The 20,625-nt window shown below is 44.2% G+C and overlaps 1 protein-coding gene across 1 annotated transcript in view; it reads right to left on the bottom strand.

The window, feature by feature from the left end:
- The window catches only part of VAV3 (vav guanine nucleotide exchange factor 3), a 74,276-nt gene extending 63,711 nt beyond the window's left edge, over positions 1 to 10,565 (bottom strand). The window contains exon 1 of the mRNA XM_053468876.1: positions 9,440 to 10,565. Coding sequence (XP_053324851.1) covers positions 9,440 to 9,643 — 204 coding nt within the window. The 5' untranslated portion in view covers positions 9,644 to 10,565. The remainder of the gene's footprint in view (positions 1 to 9,439) is intronic.
- Between the last annotated feature and the right edge of the window lie 10,060 nt (positions 10,566 to 20,625).

The following is a 20,625-nucleotide window of genomic DNA, read 5'->3' as shown; positions in this document are numbered from 1 at the left end:
CAGAAAGGTTATTTGTTTCTTTTCATTTTGCTTACGCACACCACAATATATATATATATATATATATATATATTAATAACAGTGGATAAACCAATCCCCATGGTACTGGGGAACTTTAAGAAGAATGAGTTCTGTCTATACAACTGTTTGCACATACATAGGTAAAATAACATTTAACTGTAGAGCTTAAGTTTACTTTTCTATACTACATAGGAGCTTTCAAGAACATTTACATACTATGTTTCTGCTTCCAGATTTCATCATGGGACAGTGTGCTGGCGCATGGCCAGAAAGGAAGGGATCTTTCGGTAACAATGTATTTTTAGTTATACATTTGTCCTTGTAATACAGTAGTTAATATCTATTTTGTAACAGAATTTGCCCTTGTAATCCTCAATTGCAATAGAAATATTAATAGTATGATTTTGGGGAAACAGAGACTTGATAAGAAGAATAAAATCACCAACAATATGCAACAATTACTGAAAGTCATTCCAGTTATGCTCCATATTTTCTACTACGTATATGTTCTCTTTCTGCTTATCCAATGATCCCAGGCATATCTCCTTACCGTACAATTGTGTTTGGGGCACCAAATAGTGGTAATGCACACTGCTCTAAACTTTTGGTCTTGGCTTTTTACTAGTATTTAAAGCTTATTGTAGAAATCTATACTTCTTTGGTCAAATTTTTAGGTGCACAATCAAGAGAAACAAAGCCATCCACTAATTCAACTGCTCCGATGCAACAATATCCAGGAACCCGCACAAACTGTCATTTAAAGTAAATATGTCATGTTTTTGCCTAATCTAGCATTCTATGCACTAAAAAACCCATAAACAATACTGTTTAGAGATTACAAATAAGCTATATATAACAAAATGTTATATATATGTACTTACCTGTTAAAACCTAATGTTAAGCTCCTGTTCACTAGGTTTGCATGATTATTCCTCCCCATGTCTTATCCCTCCACTATTCTTAATTTAGTGATTTTTGTTGATTAATTCAATTCACAGGGCCTGAGGGGAGCAAGAAGAGGTACTTGCCCTGCCAGGAAAATCAAAGAGGCCTACACTAAACAATAATAACCTTTGTTGACTGCAAAGCCCATGATGGTGAGGAGCATCATCGCTGGTTCATTTTTATGGGAATATATGGGTATGTGCCGGTTTATTAGCTACTACCACCATGGTCACATTATATTTCCTATTAAAGGGTTACGATTTGCCTCCCACCAGAACAGCCCTCTCCTGAGCCAACAAATGTTTACAAACTAAACAGGTGATATAAGGAGAGAAGGACATAAGTGGCCCATTTATAGGACATTTAGTTAGCTGTTATAAAAAAAGCTGTTTACATTAAAGGCAAAAAGCTTATCTGAGCCATGATTTCCTGTATTGTATCGTGGCTCTGCAGTGCCGGCAGTGACTATACAGGTTTGGATCTGTGTCTTAAAGAAAGTGGGTGACAAAGATGTCCCTTGCCTTTTGTTATTGAAAGCTTTTAGTTAATGATTGTAAATTAATTAGCTTATATGTGTTGTTTTAGTTACAGTTCTACAATGAGTAAAAATGGATAATGTCTCTTTCACTGTAAAACCACATTAAAATGACATTAAATCAAGTTGCTAGCCCAAAAAAAATGTTCATTGCAGACTTATGGAAATAATATGTTTTAACCAAATATGATTAATACATTTTACAATTTTCAAAGAATTGCTCATAGACAACAATGATTATGGGGACAATCAAAGCTTTTTTATATAATATAAAACATTGTATGGAAGAGGACAGAGAAGGAGCTACCTCTGGACTCACAGAGAGTAATTTTGTCAGCACGGAGGAGAGGAAAACTCCCATTTTCAGGAGGAAACCTTGGGGAACCATAGCTTGAAGAAATGCCCTTCCCTCTGGGCACTAAGAAGTTAAGTCTTAGTTAAGATTAATTAAGTTACAGTAAAAAAAAAAAAAAACTAAAGACAAAGAGATAATAACATTAATAATTGGGTTGCTAAAGATGTCATATTAAAAGAAGAGCTCAACTCTTCACAGAGTTCTCAAATCTGTTGCTGGAATCCTGACTCGGCTCTGAAAATCTCATTGTCGGGTAGCCAACACTCTGCAGTTCACTTGGCCCGGAGTCAGCTGTATTGAGATGACCCTTTAGAATGACACACTGTGTGTGTGTGTGTGTATAACAAGTGTAATATACGTAGCTTTCATTATGATATCACAATGATGGCAGGAGAGGTCCCATACACCACACAGCATGTTTAACCTGTCCACTGTACTTTATGCCATTCACAGCTTTATTTATATAAAAAATGTGAACAACACTAGATGTCTTGCTGCACATTAGTTTTACATTTTATTTGTCTGAAACTGTATTATTTACACATAGCAACTATGAAACTATGAGTACTGTTTTCCTTTTAACGTAAGGGTGCAGTAGTGTTTAAGATTTTAGAGGAGAAAATTCCCCGAAAATCAGGACACTCCTCTTCTGAGCCAAAAATAGGTAGGCAATAGGGAGGAGATACTGGGATTGAAGAGGTGAAAACTGGGGAGGATATTTCACCTCCCTTGGGAAAAACCCTGTGGATGCTGATGCACAAGGCCTCCAACATAAAACTATATCCAGATGCTTCTGATGTTGTACTCATTGATAACATCGTCAATGCATTCTTAATGGAAACATCCAATTATCTGAAGGCACAGTATCTGAAAATATGAAAAAATGAAATTGCAATTGAATACCACTACTCCTGGCTCTTATTACATATACAACTATATAAGCAATATGATCGACTAGTGGCTTTAGGCTTATCCTGCATGGGGATGTTTTCAATGACATTTATTCTACCTTTTGTTTGTATTTCACATTACATAATGTGTTTATGGAGACCGTGCATTTTTGTTTTATGTATAAATGTACATCTTTTTTTTCCAGTGCCTTCATGTGACAATAGGTTTTTTACCGAAAAGCTTCAACCAATTATTTACCATATAACAGTACAAACAGCAGCATGAAAAAACATGAAAGAGGACATGTGTACTGAAAGGCAACCCTAATGCCTGATTGACTTTAACTCTTTAAGTGCTAGAGAAGTGCATTCTTCGTCATGGTCTTAAGCGTATCCTGAAACCAAATGATTTAATTCCAAAATGAGCCAATGCATTAAGCCGCTGACCAGTAGTTGACATTGAAGTCAATACACTGACATATTGCCAGAAGGCATTCTGTAAAATTAATATATGCCTGAACCAACATAATTCTTCTTTGGAGACTGAATGACTTCTTAGTCAGCTCGTCTAAAAGGTTATAGAAATATATGTCTTCAGAGACAATAATTACAATACATCCCAACCAGACATTTTGCTATGATATTTGCAATGGTGTTTTTTTACCAGATATATTAGACTTTACTTTTTCATAGAGGTGTCTACCATTTTGTCCTTTGGTGTGCTGTTAAATTTTGGAACAGGTCTTTATTCCTACCTTGTTTTGCTTAAATTCTCTTGTAAGAAGGCAGACTGCTCAACAAATTTTAATAGCAGTTATGGGGATGCAGTGTATGCAGACAGCACCACAAATGCATCTTGACATATTTAATGCTTTGTACAACTTTGCCACTTTGGTCTCCACTCTGATCCCAGTACCCATCATGGTAATATGGTAAGAGATCTAAAGTGAGTGAATTCAAACATATCCTTCACCTTCCTGCCTAGTGTACAAATTCATCCCTGGAAAGCTACCTCTTTTCTTGAGCCGTATGTTTACACTTCCACAACCAGTATACTTCCAGTGACTTACTAATGGTTCCACATTACATGAAGGAAGCAGGCCAAGCAACTTCTACAGAGCTCCAGTCAAGAAACAGGTCAAATCTCCCTCTTGTTTCAAGGGACAGTCCAGTGCCTTATACAGCCATAACAATAAAGAATACATATTAAAGTACTTTGTACACCGCTCCCTCCATGGTCTCATTTTCACACCACTTTTTTTTCACAAACTGTTCTTATTGAAATCAAATCTAAGGTAGGTTTTGTTAGACCCTTTGGAACTCTCCTGCGGGCAAGCACTGGAGCTTGCTAGTCCTAAGCATAGTATGTATGCACTCTGAAAATCATTGGAAATGTTTAGCCAAACACATCTCCTGCAAGCCGTGGAGTTGAGGGTATAATGCATATGTGGATTCTGCAAAATGCCTCAGTGCATTTGCATGGAGGAGAAAACGATAAATGGGGATAAACTATGCATTAAAGTGAATATGAATACTGGAGTTTTAGACAATTGTATGCTTTTAACTTTGGCACCAGTTTGGGGACGAACCTTTTCTATTCCCTCATGACTGTGCTCCAGTGTACAAAGCAAGGTCTATAAAGACAACTCAAGCGGAGTGGAGGAACTCAAGTGGCTCTATGCCCTGACCTCAACCCCATTGAACACCTTTGGGATACATTGGAATGCCAATTGTGAGCCAGACCTTCTCATCCAACATCAGTCTGACCTCAAAATCTTGTGGAAAGCCTTCCCTGAAGAGGCTGTTATAGGGGAAGGGCAACTCCATATTAATGCCCATGGTTTTGGAATGGGATTCCCAACATGCTCATACAGGTTTGATAGTCAGGCATCCGCATACTTTCTGTCATACTGTACATTGTATCATTCCGTCATTGTATCATTCCGTCAGTACAAAACATGATTTAATTAATTTTGAATTAAATCCCTAATTAAATAATATTTAATAATATATAATAATATAAAAATATAATAAGTCTTTGAAACCTGCTCCAATGGCCACTCAGTATTTTCAAAAGGCATCTATTTGTTCGCTGAAAACTATAAGCATTTAATGAAATAAGGTGCCAGAAATTGCACAAGCACTAATTTTGCAAGTGCACGCACGTTTCTTGCTCATACAATTAACACACACATGCACGCTTCTTAAGTACATATCTAGAAATGACTGAGAACAAGTTACATACAATTTCGCAAAATGAAATAAACACAAATAACATTTATGCAACTTAGAATTCTGTTCCAAACCAGCACTCATGTTTTAGGCATACATGGGAAATGTCTTGAAACATAAACCTAGGGCATTTCTCTATCTCACTTTATTGGACCCCCCCCCCAGGACATTTGGCAACCACAATTTTAATAAACACTGCCCATTAAGAGTTGTATCTAGGCAATATTCAACAAACATTATTCATAGTTATAGTGATCAACTTATTATTACTAAACGCAATTCCATTGCTATGTGTAATTATAAATATTGTGAAATTATGGTAATATTTGGAACTTTAAATAGCACCTTCCTTAAACAGGCTTGTTGGCCTAGATTCATCTTATGCTAGGAAGTAATGGGTTACTTGTACAGCATCAAGGTAACATTTTTGTACAATAATCACAGGTAAGGCAAGCAGGCTAATTAGACCACTGGATCATATGACATTTATAAAGATATATAATGTTTAAATGTATATGTGAAAAATGCGTTTCTGTTTGTAAGCAATACAAATCAACTATCTTGTGCATTCTTTACAGAGTGATGCAAAGCTAAGTCATTCCCCTAAATTCCTTCTGACCAAGTCCTGTATAACATAGTCCTATGTAAATAGCACAAATAGTACATTGTTGGGTTGAATCCAGAAATTATCCACAAGGGGACCATGTATTGGGAGTGGTAAAGATAACTGGCTGCAATCAGAAAGAAACAAAGCAGCATTTCTCCGCGAAGCAGCATTTAGTTTGCAAAAGGACCATTTTTTGGTAATTCCCAGTTTAAGTCAAAGTCAGGGGAAATTATACTTTTTAGGTATTTCAATATGTATTATTTAACCTTTACGGGAAAACTATTATTAAGGCACGTACACTTAAAGAGAAGCGGCAGTGCACTGCCCCAGTCTGTGGTCCTGCTTTTGCTCCTCTACTTTCAGCTTGAAGCAGCCAATCACTGGCAGGAATGAACTGCCATTAAAATCTTATTATACCCAAATAATACAACCAGAAACCCCTAAAAAATGGAGTTAAAAAACTAACTGTAATCTCAGAAACATATTCCCTTTTATCCACAAGACACACCTATAACAAGGGGTTGGCATAATATTTTCCTATGGTATCGATAACCTAGTCCTAGAACTACCTATATAGTTAGCTGAGTTAGCCGAGAAAGAAGACAATTGCAATCTAGAAGAGAACATTAGCGAAATGGTTCAATATGATAAATATCTAGATAGACATCAAACGTGTAAGGAACACATCTCTTAAGCATCTACCTCTCCTTTTGTATCTTTCTCCATGGTTCTGAAGTGTTCATTTTACTTTCCTCCTCAACACTTATCAACTGTTCCCTGGATCCCATATCTTCCTACTTTCTTAACCTTTTGACATCTTCTATGAGCCCCATACTAACATATATGTTCCTTGTTATCCTCCAGCTACTTCACCTCTTGTTTCAAACATTAATTAGTAACCTCAATTGTCACAATTTCATTAGACTCCATCTCCCTCCCCAACTACTACCCTGTATTACTTTTAACAGTTGATTCTAAGCTTCTTGAGTTTTATAATAACCTTCTTTCCTAGGTTCCACATTCTCATGGTCTGGCTCTTTCACAGCTTCAAGGCTATCTTTCCCAGCAACATTTATTTGTATTATATGTTAACACCTTATCAACCGCATTTCCTTTCCAATAAGAATACCCAAGGTTTCTCTCCTTGGCTTTCTCTCTCAGTATCCCTGGGGGAATTCATTTGACCTCATCTACCTTCTTCTCCCAGAGAAAGAAAGGTGCGGAAACGCTTCTCTTTTTCCGTGAATCTTTCCCGAAAGAAAATGTCTTGGGGTGACAAATGTAAGGGCAAGCTCTGATTATACTAACAAAAAAGGGCTACATTACAGAAGTAAAATAGGTTCTTCTAATGGGCTTTAGCAGAGCAGGTAGTGATTAATATAGAAAAGTATTTCAAAACTGTGTGGCTCACTCATGCACCCTGACCACAGATATTGCATTATCCAAGGCTGTCTTGTAGTTTCAACCAGTCTTTGACAACGGGCACTAAAAAGTCATTAATAAAATTCTGAAGTTCTCTAGCATGTGCTGACATCCTGTAACATCAGCAGATGTCTTCTGGGATGCTTTGCAGACAAAACAAATGCAAATGAGTTCTAATGTACACTGCTAACTCTTAGGAACTAGTAGAATTAGGGAACTACTTCACTATTGGACTTGTATCGCATAACACTTGCGAGTAGCAAAAAAAAAAAAGGTTGAGAACCTATGTAAATCCTGTAAATTGACCTAATGTCCTGTAAAAGTTGGGTAAAGTGTTATGAAGTTATATCCTAAAGTATAAACCATCTTCTGTAAAATAAAGGTCACTCCAGGATATGTCTGTATGCTTCCTACAGTCTACAAAAGTGTGTCAGTTCTTGCCTTCTGAAAATTCAAAAAGAAATTTTGGAAAACCTAATCATTTTCTTTTTTGTTTATCCAGCCATTATAGCGCCTGTGTGAGATTTTCCAATAACTGGTGAGACATGGGAAGTCAGTTCTTGCTTCAAACTTTTTACCGCAAAAGCAGCAGCTAAAATGTCACTTGTATTAAAAAAAAAATCAGAGAAGTCAATGTTCTTTAAAATGTTAAAATTGTCGGGTTCTCATAATGACATAAAACAGTATGTTTTCTTATGGTAAAGTAGAAATAAATCTTTATCGCTCTTATAGCTGAAATAAATCCATATCCCTCCTGAAATGTTTTGACAATCAGACCAAATTAAATTACTGACCGAATTAAAGCTTGATTATCGATGTGAATGATAAGGAGAAGAGAAAGAAATGAAAAACACACTTCCTCCAAACTACTATCAATGTTTCTGCAAGAGTTCCTCTTTCATGTCTGGTGAGTAGTTTGGGAGGATAATAGGTTGCTTTTCACACAAAAAACTAGTGAAATATTGTGTAATCTTGGCTCATTTGGGCACAAGGTTTCCACCCGTGATAAGCTAAGAACTAAAACCGTTAGAGAGTGAAGGCAACTAGGCAAGGGAAGAGTACGCATTAAAAGGTGAGAGTCTGCATCCGTTTCCAAAACCCAAAACAACTAATATCTTTATTCCATAAAGGGAAGGTACAGTATGTGTACAATTCATGTACCACCAGCTCACTACATCTGCTTGAAGCACACGGTATATGCTGGGGCTTGGAATGAATGATCGGCAATCCTCCCACTCATCCTCTTTGATACTTCAAGATACTAAAAATTGCATGTGAAAGTACTATGCAAATTGTGCTAAGTAACAGAACTCAGGGGTGGAACAGGTCCACACTGATGCAGCTGTGACCCTGCACCAAGTTCTGAAGGGCAGTGTAGCTCTGCACCCCATGCAAATTGCCTCCTAGTGGCCCTATCAGTGAAGTGACCTCTGTGTCTCTACTCATGTAGACTACAATGCTAACAGCTTGTGACCTCATTCATTGAGACCATGAAGATGCATGCAGGGGAAGAGGAGCAGATCTACTGCATAAGAGACATTCATCTTAAAACTACCTTCTACAATCACCAAGTCCCTATCCATCCCCTGCCACAAGGGAAATACAGAAGCCACCATCGTGCCAAATGACATTGTCACAATTCAACAATGATTGAGAGAAGGAAGTTACACCATATTATTGCTATATACAGCCAATTAAGCATCATCTAGAATATATTCACTGGTAGAGTTATTATCATGTGAAAAGTTGGAGTGTGGAACTGAATAGCATAGTGTGTTCACAGCATTTTACCCCGTTATTGACTTGTCGCTACTTATTATCCCTGTATTTGTTGATATACTCCATCACTATTTACTGTTATTTTACATAATGAAGCATACACTTTCCAGTACAAAACACTTAAAGTCAGTAATGAAAGGTGGAGTTGACTTGGTGGTCCATCCTTATTAAAATATTGCATGTAGCCCATGGATCTTGTCAACCACATTTGGCCCAATTTAAATCTGGCCAGTTCATTGGAACATCGGAAATTCTAAGCATAAATAAAAATAGCTACTCACAAATTCACTGGAACAAACGATGAGGCGTTATAAATACACTAAACCACTAATACACAGATTGACAAAGCATGTAGAACAATTACCCATATCCATTGGGTGTAACTGACACACACACACACATCCATTCATTGCAAACACATTCCAACAGATACCCACAGCCAACCATTCTAAATATACAATCACACACAGTAACACAATATAAATTCACTATACTAATACACATGGAAATATGTTGTAAAAATGTATGTACCCTAGTAAGACTGATTAAAAAAAAGAAATTGAAGAAAAATAAAAACCAAGTAGGCTCATGATCCTGCCCATAAGGGCTAACAGTTAAGATGTACGTGTCCGTATGTAAGAAGTCAAACTTACCTGGGACATCTGTGGTCGCAGGTTGATGTCCTTCAAGTTGATGGAGCTTGGCTGCAGGTTCTTGAGCAGCTGACAGAGAAGAACCCCATCCCGGAGTGTTTGCGCCAGGTCAAATACCTGGGCCGTGTCCCATGTCACCCTGTGGTGGGGTGGCAGCACTTTGCATCTTATAAGCCACTGGGCACACTGTTTCCAGGGCTCCATTGGGCCAGAATGGAGTAAGACCAAGATACAAAAGTACAAACAAATAAGCAGGGAGCAAAAGAGTGCCTGCAACTCAAATGGCTATTGTCCGTTCACACTACTTGAGCATGTAAGGAGAATTACCCCAGTCCTTGGTCATGGAAAAGGACTTACTCTTGAAGTATTGTCCAGCATAAGAAACCCCACAGTATCCATAAGTGTTCTTAATGTAGCTTCAATGCCCTGACATTATTCTTCTTCTGTGCGGCAGCTTCACTCCCAGGAGTCCAAATTCCTGTTCCTTTTTGTAAGATCACTCACCTTGACTGAAGGGTCTCATCACAGCTTCTAGGCACATCTTCCAAAGTCCCTTCCATTAGGATACCATCACCAACCTAAATGCGGACTCTTCCTCCAGCACACGTCTGCCCGTCTTCAAAGTATCTGTGAGGGCAGGCCCTATCTCTTGACTGAGGACACTCTCTCACCTGAGTGCGGGTGTCATTTTAGCTCTCCCTGGGAGCGGATAACCCCGGATCTCGATGTATGCTCACACTCAGTCCTGTGCTGTACTCATGTGCACCCGGCTGTCACTGAGTGCACTCGGCTGCTGCGGGGTCCGGCCCGCTAGGCACTGTCACTCTCTTATCAGTGGGTGCCCCTCCCTTGCGTGAGTCTCCATCCACTGTGAGTGTCCTTTCTCACTGTCACGCAGCCACTGCGCTCTATCACTGCCGCTTTCTCTTCCCCAGCATTTCAGTTCATGTATAAGCAGCTGTCACTCTCCCGAACAGCACTGCCGGGCTCTTTTTTCCGTTTCTCGCTGTCTATTTCGCTTCTCGGTAGCTGTCACCGTACAGCCTTCCCTTCCCATCACTTATTACCCTCTCCTCTATTCAGCTCTGCACTGGGCTGCAGCCCCGGCTCTGACGCATGCGCACTGGCGTACAATATGAGAGCAGGACACTACCTGTCAACAGCGCTGTAAGAGAAGGGGAGGAGGCTAATGCTATACAGTAACGTCTAACCGCTGTGCTATAGGAAATGGATATGTGCCACAGAGCAATGACATCAACACACATATATGGGTCATGTGTTTCTACCATGTCTACTACATCCTTGACTGCCAATGCTGTTAATAGTGTTTTTGTTTATACTAATTCACTAAACTAAAAACAAACTACCTGCAGGGCCGGGCTGGGAATGAAAAGAAGCACTGGAAATATTTGGACACCAGCCCCTTATATATATATATATATTTTGCATGGTGGAGCTCATATGCCCCAAGCCACACTAGGGGCATGACTAGGAACCGCATGGCCCTGGTGTGAAAACTGCACCAGGGCACCCAAACTACACAGGCAACATCTCCCACGTGCCACTTTTGCCCAAACCAGCTTGTCTGTGCCACCTTTATCCCCAAATATCTGTTATGTGCCATCTGTTTCCCCAAAGATGCTTGTGCTATCTTTACCCTCAAGCAGCTTGTCAGTGCCCCCAAGCAGTTTGTCTGTTCCACCTCTGCCCCTAAACAGCCTGCCTGTGCCATTTCTGCCTCTAATCAGCCTACCTGTTCCACATTGTTCCCTAAACATCCTGACTGTGCCACCTCTGCCCCAAAACAGCCTGCCTTTATGTATTCTGCCCTAATCAGCCTGCCTGTGCCACCTCTGCCCCTAAACAGCCTGCTTGTGTCACCTCTTCTCCTAAACAGCTTTTCTGTGTCATCCTTAACCACTTATACATCCACTGATTCACTCACCCGTTCAGTGTTCACTGCAGCTCAGTCTCCGCTGCCACCACCTTACTATTGCCAGGTTACATAATGTGTAACACGGCCCAGCCGCGGACCTCGGCTACCACCATCCTGGGTGCCGTACATGAATTGGGAAGGGGGATAATTTAGTGATTTCCTAAATGTGGCCCTTTGATACTCTTTAATAATACATCATTATGGCATAAATTATAGACAAATTATGCAACCATTTTTAAAAAGATGACATTCAGCACAATTTGAGTGTATGGTGTATGAATTTACAATGCATGTTTCTCGCTTACCACTTTTGTGTGTCATGTCTCTTTCAATTGTTTTCAGTTGTTATTTTGAAACAAGGTTATATTTAATGTGAGCATACAGAGGAAACGGTAATAACAGGCAGACCTTTGCATTGTTTGGAACAAAGACTTAATGATCCCCAAATGTTTATTGTTTCTTGGAAGCAGTCCCTTTGGTTTGTGTAGCTTCTGTCATGTGACATATATAATCAGTAAAATAGGAATGGTGGGAGTAGCCTCCTGATTTTCTAGCAGAATGTTGTGGAGGCTCTGGATTTATTGTTGAATTGCAGCCTCTGTGATGATCAGCTGTCTTTATGTTCAGCTGGCTGACCATCATGGACCTATCAGATTGAGAAAGGACACTTAACCATTCTTGTGCAGCTTCTTCGCATGAATCAAATCAAGGTGCAGTTAAAGATGGAGACCTGCCTATTTTTTTAGGCATGTTCCTTTGCTGTCCCCTTACTACCAATTTTCTGAGAAATACTAGATCTTACTGGCCATTGGCTGCCTCCTGATGTCAATCAGGGATTAGGACCAGCAGTGCCCGAGCATAGGAGATCATACACCTGCCAATGTTTCCATCAGGAGACTCTATGGTCACTGGGATTCCTGTCTTCCCCATGTCCCCTGTCATGCAACTGTGTATCCCCTAGTTGTGACCCCATGTCCTTGAACTCAGTCTACAATCCTGTTTTACCCTTTCAGTTACTTCACATGTTGATTGGGATAACCTGGTATTTGACCTTGGCGTGCTTTTGTGTTACCCTTGTATACCGTGCTCTCACTCCCTACTGTTTCCCTTTGCATTCTTCATTTTCTGTTTCATCTTACAGTAGCCACCTGATTAATGAGCGATTAGAAAATGTTTAAGAAAGAAAGTGTAAGTACAGTGGGTATAAATAATTAAACAGTAATAAAAAGGTTGATGCCCGGGAGAGTTTACAGTTTAATTGGTTAATTGCAGAATATCGACTAATGACCCGAACAGAATTAAAATGCTAACGTAATCGTTCTTCAAGTGACACTTCAGCAAATAAAAATGGAACAGCTAGTGGCCTGATCTATAATTTTTAACAAAGGCCTTGGCACTGCTAGCCCTATAGCCAGCTGTCCAGCCTTGACCTACAGCTAGGTGCTATCTCATTTCACCCTTTAGAAGCTCGAAGTGCGCTTTATGGCTTTTTTTAAAAATCAAACAAAAAACATTTAACGTGCTCACTTTTTATTCTAGAAACATTTCCTGTCCATAGAAACACTCCACAATATCCCACTCTGGGGGTATATATGGAGCTTCACTGAACTTCCAGTTTGCCCAACTGACCTAGCCAGCAGTAGCAATGGGTTGGAAAAGTATAAAGGAACTGTCAATGTTTTTGTAATGGAAAGTGGAGCTGATAATGATTTCACTTTAGAGCTAGATTATATATAGTAATTTAATCACAAAACACCTCACTGCCCCCTGTACCTTTCTTTAAGGAAATGATAATGTAATCCTCTATTTTTTAGGTAATTAGTAATTATTACCCAGGTATATTTAAAGAGGACCTAAGCCAAGTTCTGTCTATGAGGTCCAAACTTGTTCGGAATTATTTCAAACAATCTGTGTCACAATCTGTCTGTTTTACTCAAACCAAAAATTGACAGATGAATTAGATGCTGGATTTAAAGCCATGAATGAAGTAGCGTCCAGTTTCGGTACCTCTTTCACAAATAAAACAAGAGACACTTCTTTATTTCAAAATGTTATTAACGTCAGAATGGAATTATTTGTCCGCGGTGCGGACTTAAACACTTCAGCACCGCGACACTCAACCTTTATTAATATGTCATAAAGTGTCAAATATTATAAACACAACAAATTTGACACAACATATATCAATAATTATTGTCAAAACGAAAGACAACATAACCACTTGTAACCATTAATAACCAAATTAATAACCTGCTGGTATGGGCGTGCCCACCTGTATCTCTGCTGGAACTGCCGGCGTCCCCTAGCGCGGCAGTCACATGACCTTACGATTCACAGAGGCGCATGCCCCTGGAGTGTTCTGCACTTACACCTCTGTGCACCACAAGTAACCATACCTAGATGGTTAACTCCTGCACCGTACCAGCTTAACAAAACCAGAGTACCCGGCAGAGCCAAAAATAGGGGAGGGATGGGCGGGGAAAAATCTCTTTGAAAATAATTGCCCCTATAGGCCACGACCCTTCCTTATATACCCCCCAGGGAGGGTAATTACCCCCTCCCCTCTGGCCCTGCACGTGCCACCAAACTTAACTCCTTCAGTGCTAAAATTTCCGCTTAGTCATGCCTTAACCCCTTAAACCGGCTTGACCATGGGTACCTCGTCCGCACTACATTCATGGGGCCCCTCTGTCCAATTCTTTCCCTCCGGGGCTGTTCTTGAATGAAGTAGCGTCCAGTTTCGGTACCTCTTTCACAAATAAAACAAGAGACACTTCTTTATTTCAAAATTTTATTAACGTCAGAATGGAATTATTTGTCCGCGGTGCGGACTTAAACACTTCAGCACCGCGACACTCAACCTTTATTAATATGTCATAAAGTGTCAAATATTATAAACACAACAAATTTGACACAACATATATCAATAATTATTGTCAAAACGAAAGACAACATAACCACTTGTAACCATTAATAACCAAATTAATAACCTGCTGGTATGGGCGTGCCCACCTGTATCTCTGCTGGAACTGCCGGCGTCCCCTAGCGCGGCAGTCACATGACCTTACGATTCACAGAGGCGCATGCCCCTGGAGTGTTCTGCACTTACACCTCTGTGCACCACAAGTAACCATACCTAGATGGTTAACTCCTGCACCGTACCAGCTTAACAAAACCAGAGTACCCGGCCAAGGCCGGAGAACGCGACCCCTTGCGCTTCACCGGCTCCCCAACACAGCCTCGGCCCTCTCCAGACCGGACCGAACGTCCAGCAGCCAAATGTCCAGACCAATGTCGGACAAATGAACACCGTCATCACGGAACAACCCCGTAACGTCACCCTCCAAGTCCCTATGCCTAACCACTATGCCACCCCGAAAAGCCACAAAACGCGAAACCGACCTATTAACCTGCTTGCGAGCCCGTTCAATACCGGCCAACGAGTTGGCACCACGCCAACGCAAACGGCGCACTATCTCAGACCAAACGAACACCGTCTCCGGGTAAGCGGCCCAAAGCTGAAGCAGGTCTGCCTTAATATCAGCTATCAGCGCCCGGATAGGAACCGAACACAAATCATTCCCACCGACATGCAGGAGCAGGATCCGAGGCACCCCATGGATCTGAACGTGGCGAGACACCTCTCGGGACACACGATCCCAACGCATACCTCGGAAACCGAGCCAGCGGACCGTCAACTGCGCGGGATCAAGACCCAGCTGCCTCCCATTCGGACGCACAGCAGCCCGACGCGCCGCCCAGAAGACATAGGAGTGCCCCAGGATCCAAACTGCTCCTAAAAAAAACAAAGAAAAACAAACGTCAAGAAAACAACCTTCACAGCAAATGAGGACGAACATACGACAGAAAACGGCTAGACTCCCACCTGCCCAACCGCATAATCACCTCCTGACGCAACCCCCACCGCGCAGCTTCCGTAGCCGCCCCAATCCGGAAGGAATGGGACCCATACTCATCAGCCGACAAACCGAGGTTCGCCAGGGCCCGCTTAAACAAGGCAATGAACTGAAACCGGGACAGATGGGAACCGTCCATATGCACCAGCAAAGGCCCCCCAACCTGAGGCCGAACTGCAAGATAAGCCGCCATACAGTCATGCGGGCAAACCGAAGAACCGGGAAGAGACTGCAAAACAATAAAACGACCCCTGCCCTCCTGATCCGTCTTGGACCTCCGAAGACCCAACCGGACCCCCCCACCGGACAGCAAAACATCATCGAACAGCAGGCCACCAGGGACAGACTTGCTGGGACTCACAAGCTCACCAATACGGAAGGCACCAAAAAAGGCGAGGACAAACGCCAGCCGAAACAACAAGAACTCCTCCCGCGACACACAAGCCCCGTCTAGAAACGCCACCAAATCCAACAGCAGAGGGTAAGAAACCGGCCTCCTAGAATCACGCCTAGCAGCACCCCGCCGATACCCCCGCAGAGCCTGACGGACCATAAAGGTTTTAGTGAAATCAGGCTCACCCCCAGCCTTAAAATGAAAAGCAAGTGCAGCCATCCGGCGACCCAAACCCGCAACAGACACCCCACTACTAAACCAATAACCCACCAGCCACAACAGGCACTCCGCCCTACTAAGACCCTGTTCCAAAGCGGACGCCTCGGCCCAAAAAGCAGTCCATTCACCCCAAACCTGATCGTAAAAACCACGAGTAGCAGGAACCAGAGAACGTTGCAGAAGGACCTCTACTCCAGCTCGCCCAGACTCCACATCCAAGCCGGAAAATCCGCGCCCACCTTGTCCGCCCCGGGCGCCAAAGCGAAGAATCGGTCCCACTGCAAACGAGAAAGGGAGTCAGCTATACAATTGTCAACACCAGGAACATGAGAAGCCCTAAGGCACATATTAAGCTGAAGACAACGCAACACCAAGCGCCGCAACAAGCGCAACACGGGAACCGAAGAGGAGGTGAGATTAGAAATCGCCTGAACCACGGCAAGGTTGTCACACCAAAAACGAACCTGGCGATTAGTGAGACGATCACCCCACACCTCCACCGCCACCAAAATGGGAAACAACTCCAGGAAAGTTAAATTCTTAGTCAAACCCGCACGAGCCCAGCCGGCCGGCCAGCTCCCCACACACCAACTACCCCCAAAATAAGCACCGAAACCCACCGCACCCGCGGCATCCGTCCACAACTCCAGGTCCACATTAGTGACCGGCTCCTCCATCCACAACGTCCGACCATTATAATCACGCAGAAACAAATCCCACACCTCAAGGTCCTCCTTCAGGGATCTCGTAAGCCGCACAAAATGATGTGGGGCCGATACACCAGCAGTCGCTAAAGACAAACGCCTCGAAAAAACCCTGCCCATCGGCATAACCCGAGACGCAAAATTCAATTTCCCCAACAAGGACTGCAATTGCCTCAAAGTGACCTTGTGCAGCCGCCGAAAACTCGCAACCAAAAAACGAAGCTCAACCACTTTCGCCTCAGGGAGCCGATAAGACATGTCCCCCGAATCAATTTCAATACCCAAGAAACACAAGGAACTACACGGCCCCTCAGTCTTATCAGGTGCCAACGGGACACCAAAAAGACGCGCCACCTGTTGCATCGTGGCCAACAAAACCGCACACTGAGACGAACCCGCCGGACCAACACACAAAAAATCGTCCAAATAATGAATAATAGAAGGGAGACCCGCAACTTCCCGAACCACCCACTCCAAGAACGTACTAAACGTCTCAAAGTACGAGCAAGAAATGGAGCAACCCATCGGGAGGCACCTGTCAACAAAAAACCCATCACCCCAAAAACACCCCAACAAATGAAAACTTTCCGGATGAACAGGCAGGAGACGGAAGGCAGCCTCAATATCAACCTTAGCCAACAACGCCCCCCTGCCAGACACCCTCACCCAATGTGCCGCCCTATCAAAAGACGCATACGACACTGTACACAGAGCCGGGTCAATACCATCATTCACCGACTGCCCTTTCGGAAACGACAAATGATGGATCAACCGGAACTTGTTTGGTTCTTTTTTGGGGACCAGGCCCAACGGGGACACCCGCAAATCAGGGATAGGGGGGGAAGGAAACGGACCCGCCATCCTGCCCAAACGCACCTCTCTTAGCAACTTGTCAGAAACAACAGACGGATTGGCAAGTGCCGATTTAAGGTTACGCGACCGAGCAGATAAACCCTCAACCTTAGACGGAATGCGAAAACCCTCCCGAAAACCCTCCTCCAGCAACCGGGCAGCATCCCGGTCGGGGTATTTAATCAGCCACGGCAGCATCATCTCCAGCCGCACCGGAGTCTCCCCTTTTGCCAGCACCGGCCCTACCCCCTTTCTGCCGCTTGAGGCACTTAGTAAGCGGGTGTGCGCCACTACAGCCGGAGCACTCATGCTTAAAGCGACACAACGTGCCCCACTTGCACTGTCCCTCATTAAACTTCCAGCAGTATCCTTTCTGTTGCCCAGCCGACACCCCTGATCCGGAAGTGCCGGCTCCCGTCTGAAAAGGCTGAGACCCAGGACGACCCGGCGTCATAACGCGCAGCCACAGTGCTATATCTTTATGGTCCCAACGGACCCCAGGACGCACCGCCATGCGCTGCCGGAACTGCTCATCATACCGCAGCCACGCCTGCCCACCATAAACCCGATACGCTTCCCCAATCGAGTCAAGGTAGCAAAATAACCCCGAACAATGCTCAGGCGCCTTCTGACCAATGACACTGGCCAAAATGGCGAAAGCCTGCAGCCAATTAGAAAAGGTGCGAGGAATCAAACGGTATCTACGCTTCTCCTCATCCTCCTTTTTAGTGGCCTCATTTTTTGATGGCCTGTCAAGATTAAACTTCTCTAGAGGGAGGAGCGAAAATATTTCCACATATTCCCCTTTCCAAATCTTTTCCCTCACGTCCTGCTTCAAATGCGTACCCAAAGGAGCCTCAAAACAAACATATATCTCCCCACGGGCAGCGTCCGCTAGACGAACAGGATCCACGTCAGCGCGCGAACCCCCAGCAGCAGGGTCAGCAGAAGCGCTGCTAGCGCTAACAGGCGCAGGAACAGGTGAAACAACAGGCGCAATAACAGGCGCAGCAACAGGCGCAGTAACAGGCGCAGCAACAGGCGCAGTAACAGGCGCAGCAACAGGCGCAGTAACAGGCGCAGCAACAGGCGCAGTAACAGGCGCAGCAACAGGCGCCGGCGCAACCTGCCCCACGGCCCCAGCCGGCACCCCAGTAACAGCCGGTACACCACCACTACCCCCTAAAGCACTGAGACCACCAGCCCCAGGCGCACCATATGACCCCCATACCTGCGCCGGCGACGCACTCTGACCCCCCAAACCACAAGTCGTCACCAGGTCACGAAAAACAGTAAGCAATTGGAGCGCTACCGCCGAGCTATCCCCAGAAACCGCAGAAGCACTCCCACTACCCCCAGCCAACCCCCCAACAGGTGTAGAGTGTGAAGCAAAATCAGAAAATAAAGGAAACAAATGCTCACCCTGAGATGCAGCGCCCCCAGCGGTGGATGTAGAAGGCACAGCCTCCTGAGAATGTGCAGCTGCAGAACCGGAACGGAAGGCAGCAGGAGTGTCCAGCAGGTCGTCCGCGGCCTCAGTGCGTGGAGCAACTGAGGAACAGCCGGCAGCAGCCTCCCCAGCGTCTCTGCAGGCACCCAGGGCTCCACCGGCCCCAGCACTGGCCCGCAAGCTAGGCCGAGACGCAGCCTGCGCGGGGTTTGGAGCCCTCAGCGGGGAAGCGGCCCTCCGCGACGATCGCACCCGGGCGCGAGCACCGGGGCGCCCAAAATCGAGGCCGCGGTCGCGGCCTGTACCGCTAGGCCGCAAGGAACCCGCACCGGCGGCGCCAGACGCCCCGGACGCTCCGGATGCTCCGGCAACGGAGCCCTCGACCCCGCCGCCAAGCTCCTCCCCGGAGCTGGACCTAGACTGCGGCGGGGATGATCGGTGCGGCGGCACCTCCGGGCGAGGCCTGCCGGCCCTCCCGGAACGCGCCGGACGGGAACTCCGGCGCTTGGTAGGCCCGGAACGGGACACGGGGCGGACCGGAGACGCAGCAGCCACTCTCCGGCCAGACACCTCTGGGCTCAGCCTGACGGGAGGGCGGGAGACCCTGGAACGGCTTGACCTCGACGTCCCAGGGGCAGGTGAAGGACCAGGAGCCGGGGAAGAAGACAGGACCCCGGACAGACGCTCCCGGAGCCACTCAACATCACCCCCAGCAGCCTCCTGAAGTTCCTGAAGCAGGGATTCCATGCTGGACGCCATCAGGACCTGCAAGACAAAAGGTGAAAAATCTCTTTGAAAATAATTGCCCCTATAGGCCACGACCCTTCCTTATATACCCCCCAGGGAGGGTAATTACCCCCTCCCCTCTGGCCCTGCACGTGCCACCAAACTTAACTCCTTCAGTGCTAAAATTTCCGCTTAGTCATGCCTTAACCCCTTAAACCGGCTTGACCATGGGTACCTCGTCCGCACTACATTCATGGGGCCCCTCTGTCCAATTCTTTCCCTCCGGGGCTGTTCTGAACACAATATGTCAAATCAAATAAGAACATTTTTAAAGCTCAAACCTCATTACTGTCAAGAGAGACAGGCTGGTACTCCATCTTGAAAATATGTAATATACAGATCATCATACCTGGGAACTGGCTTAAAGATATTAAGGTTTTAATAAAAAAAAATGTTGACTGGCGTGAGCAGTACCCATACTTATTATTTTTGGTCCCTGGAGTGCCTATAGACACTGCTGATGCCTTTACTGACGCCGACTAGCTCAGCCCACCACAACAGACTATATTAGAGGAAGTGAACACCCAAGGCTACTTGATTGCTTTTTTATTAAAAATCCTTGATATACTAATTATTTAAGGTTGCTTAAATGTTGAGTGAATGTTTTAAAATGGCTGCAAAATTTTCTGGAAATGTGTTTTCTAGAGAGACCTAGACAATAAGATGGAACATCAAAATGTAAGAAGATACAGATGGTGAATGCTACAACATATTGATCTGGCTAAGTATGCCCAGAGTATACATCATTCTTAACAAATCAGGCAGCTTGTTTGGAGATCGTGGCTCTCCGAAGCCCCAAAATAAACATATTAGTCAGTAAATAAAATCGACAGCAAGTGGAGAAATCCAGAAAAGCTTCTAGATCAGCACTCTCTATGAAGTCAAGATTCATTTGTATACCTTTGGATATCTGGATTTTCTAAAAAGC

This window comes from Spea bombifrons, chromosome 6 (assembly GCF_027358695.1).
Source record: "Spea bombifrons isolate aSpeBom1 chromosome 6, aSpeBom1.2.pri, whole genome shotgun sequence".
Lineage (NCBI taxonomy): Eukaryota > Metazoa > Chordata > Amphibia > Anura > Pelobatidae > Spea > Spea bombifrons.
This window is presented reverse-complemented; position numbering and strand designations above follow the sequence as displayed.